At 57.9% G+C, this 894-nt stretch overlaps 1 protein-coding gene across 1 annotated transcript in view; it reads left to right on the top strand.

Annotated features, from left to right (window-relative positions):
• The window catches only part of EMH_0036320 (uncharacterized protein), a gene marked incomplete at both ends in the record, with an annotated part of 2682 nt that extends 1982 nt beyond the window's left edge, over positions 1–700 (top strand). Inside the window, 1 exon segment of the mRNA XM_013495075.1 lies at positions 51–700. Within this exon segment, the coding sequence (XP_013350529.1) occupies positions 51–700 (650 nt within the window).
• Between the last annotated feature and the right edge of the window lie 194 nt (positions 701–894).

Raw genomic sequence — 894 nt, 5'->3', positions numbered from 1 at the left:
CCCGCTGCTGCTGCCTGTGGCCCTTTAGGGGGTTATACAGCAGCAAACAGTTTTGGTGAGGAAGCAGCAGTTGCAGCAGCAGCAGCTGCAGCAACAGCAGCTGCAGCAACAGCAGTTACAACACCAACAGCTGCAGCAGCAACAACTCCAAAGACATCAGCATCTGCAGGAGATGCAGCAACTGCAGCAGCAGCAGCTGCAGCATCAGCAGCAACTGCAGCAGCAGCAGCAGCTGCAGCAGCAACTCCAGCAGCAACAACAGTTGCAGCATCAGCAGCAACTACAGCAGCAGCAGCAACTACAGCAGCAGCAACTGCAACATCAGCAGCAACTACAACAGCAGCAGCAGCAAATGCAGCAACAGCAGCAACAACTGCAGCATCAGCAGCAACTGCAGCATCAGCAGCAACAACAGCAGCAACAACTCCATCACCAGCAGCAACTCCAGCATCATCAACTCCAGCAACAGCAACAGCAGCAACAACAGCAGCAGCAACAGCAGCAGCAACAGCAGCAACAGCAGCAGCAGCAGAGAAGGATAAGGCCCCAGGACTGCCTTGGGGGCCCCCCCTCCCTTCGCTATGCCCCCACACCTATCCTAAATTTGTCTTCTCCTAAAATACAAACAGAAACCCAATCCGACTCAGTACCCTTATTACCTCTTCCTCCTCAGGGGCCCCCAAGGGGCCCCTCAGCCTGAGGGTGTTGTACACCCGGGGGCCCCTGGGGGGCCCCCACAGCTAAGCTGGGTGGGTAGCTGATTGACAGCAGAAGAGAACATTATATCTTTCTTTATAAATCCGCTGGGGGCCCCCTTGAGGGGGCCCCCCTTCTGGGGGGCCTTGGGGGCCCCCCCTGGGGGCCCCCCAAAAGGGGGGGGGCCCCCAGGGGGCC

This window comes from Eimeria mitis, genomic scaffold, assembly GCF_000499745.2.
Source record: "Eimeria mitis Houghton genomic scaffold, Emh_scaff1408, whole genome shotgun sequence".
NCBI classification, from domain to species: Eukaryota; Apicomplexa; class Conoidasida; order Eucoccidiorida; family Eimeriidae; genus Eimeria; species Eimeria mitis.
This window is presented reverse-complemented; position numbering and strand designations above follow the sequence as displayed.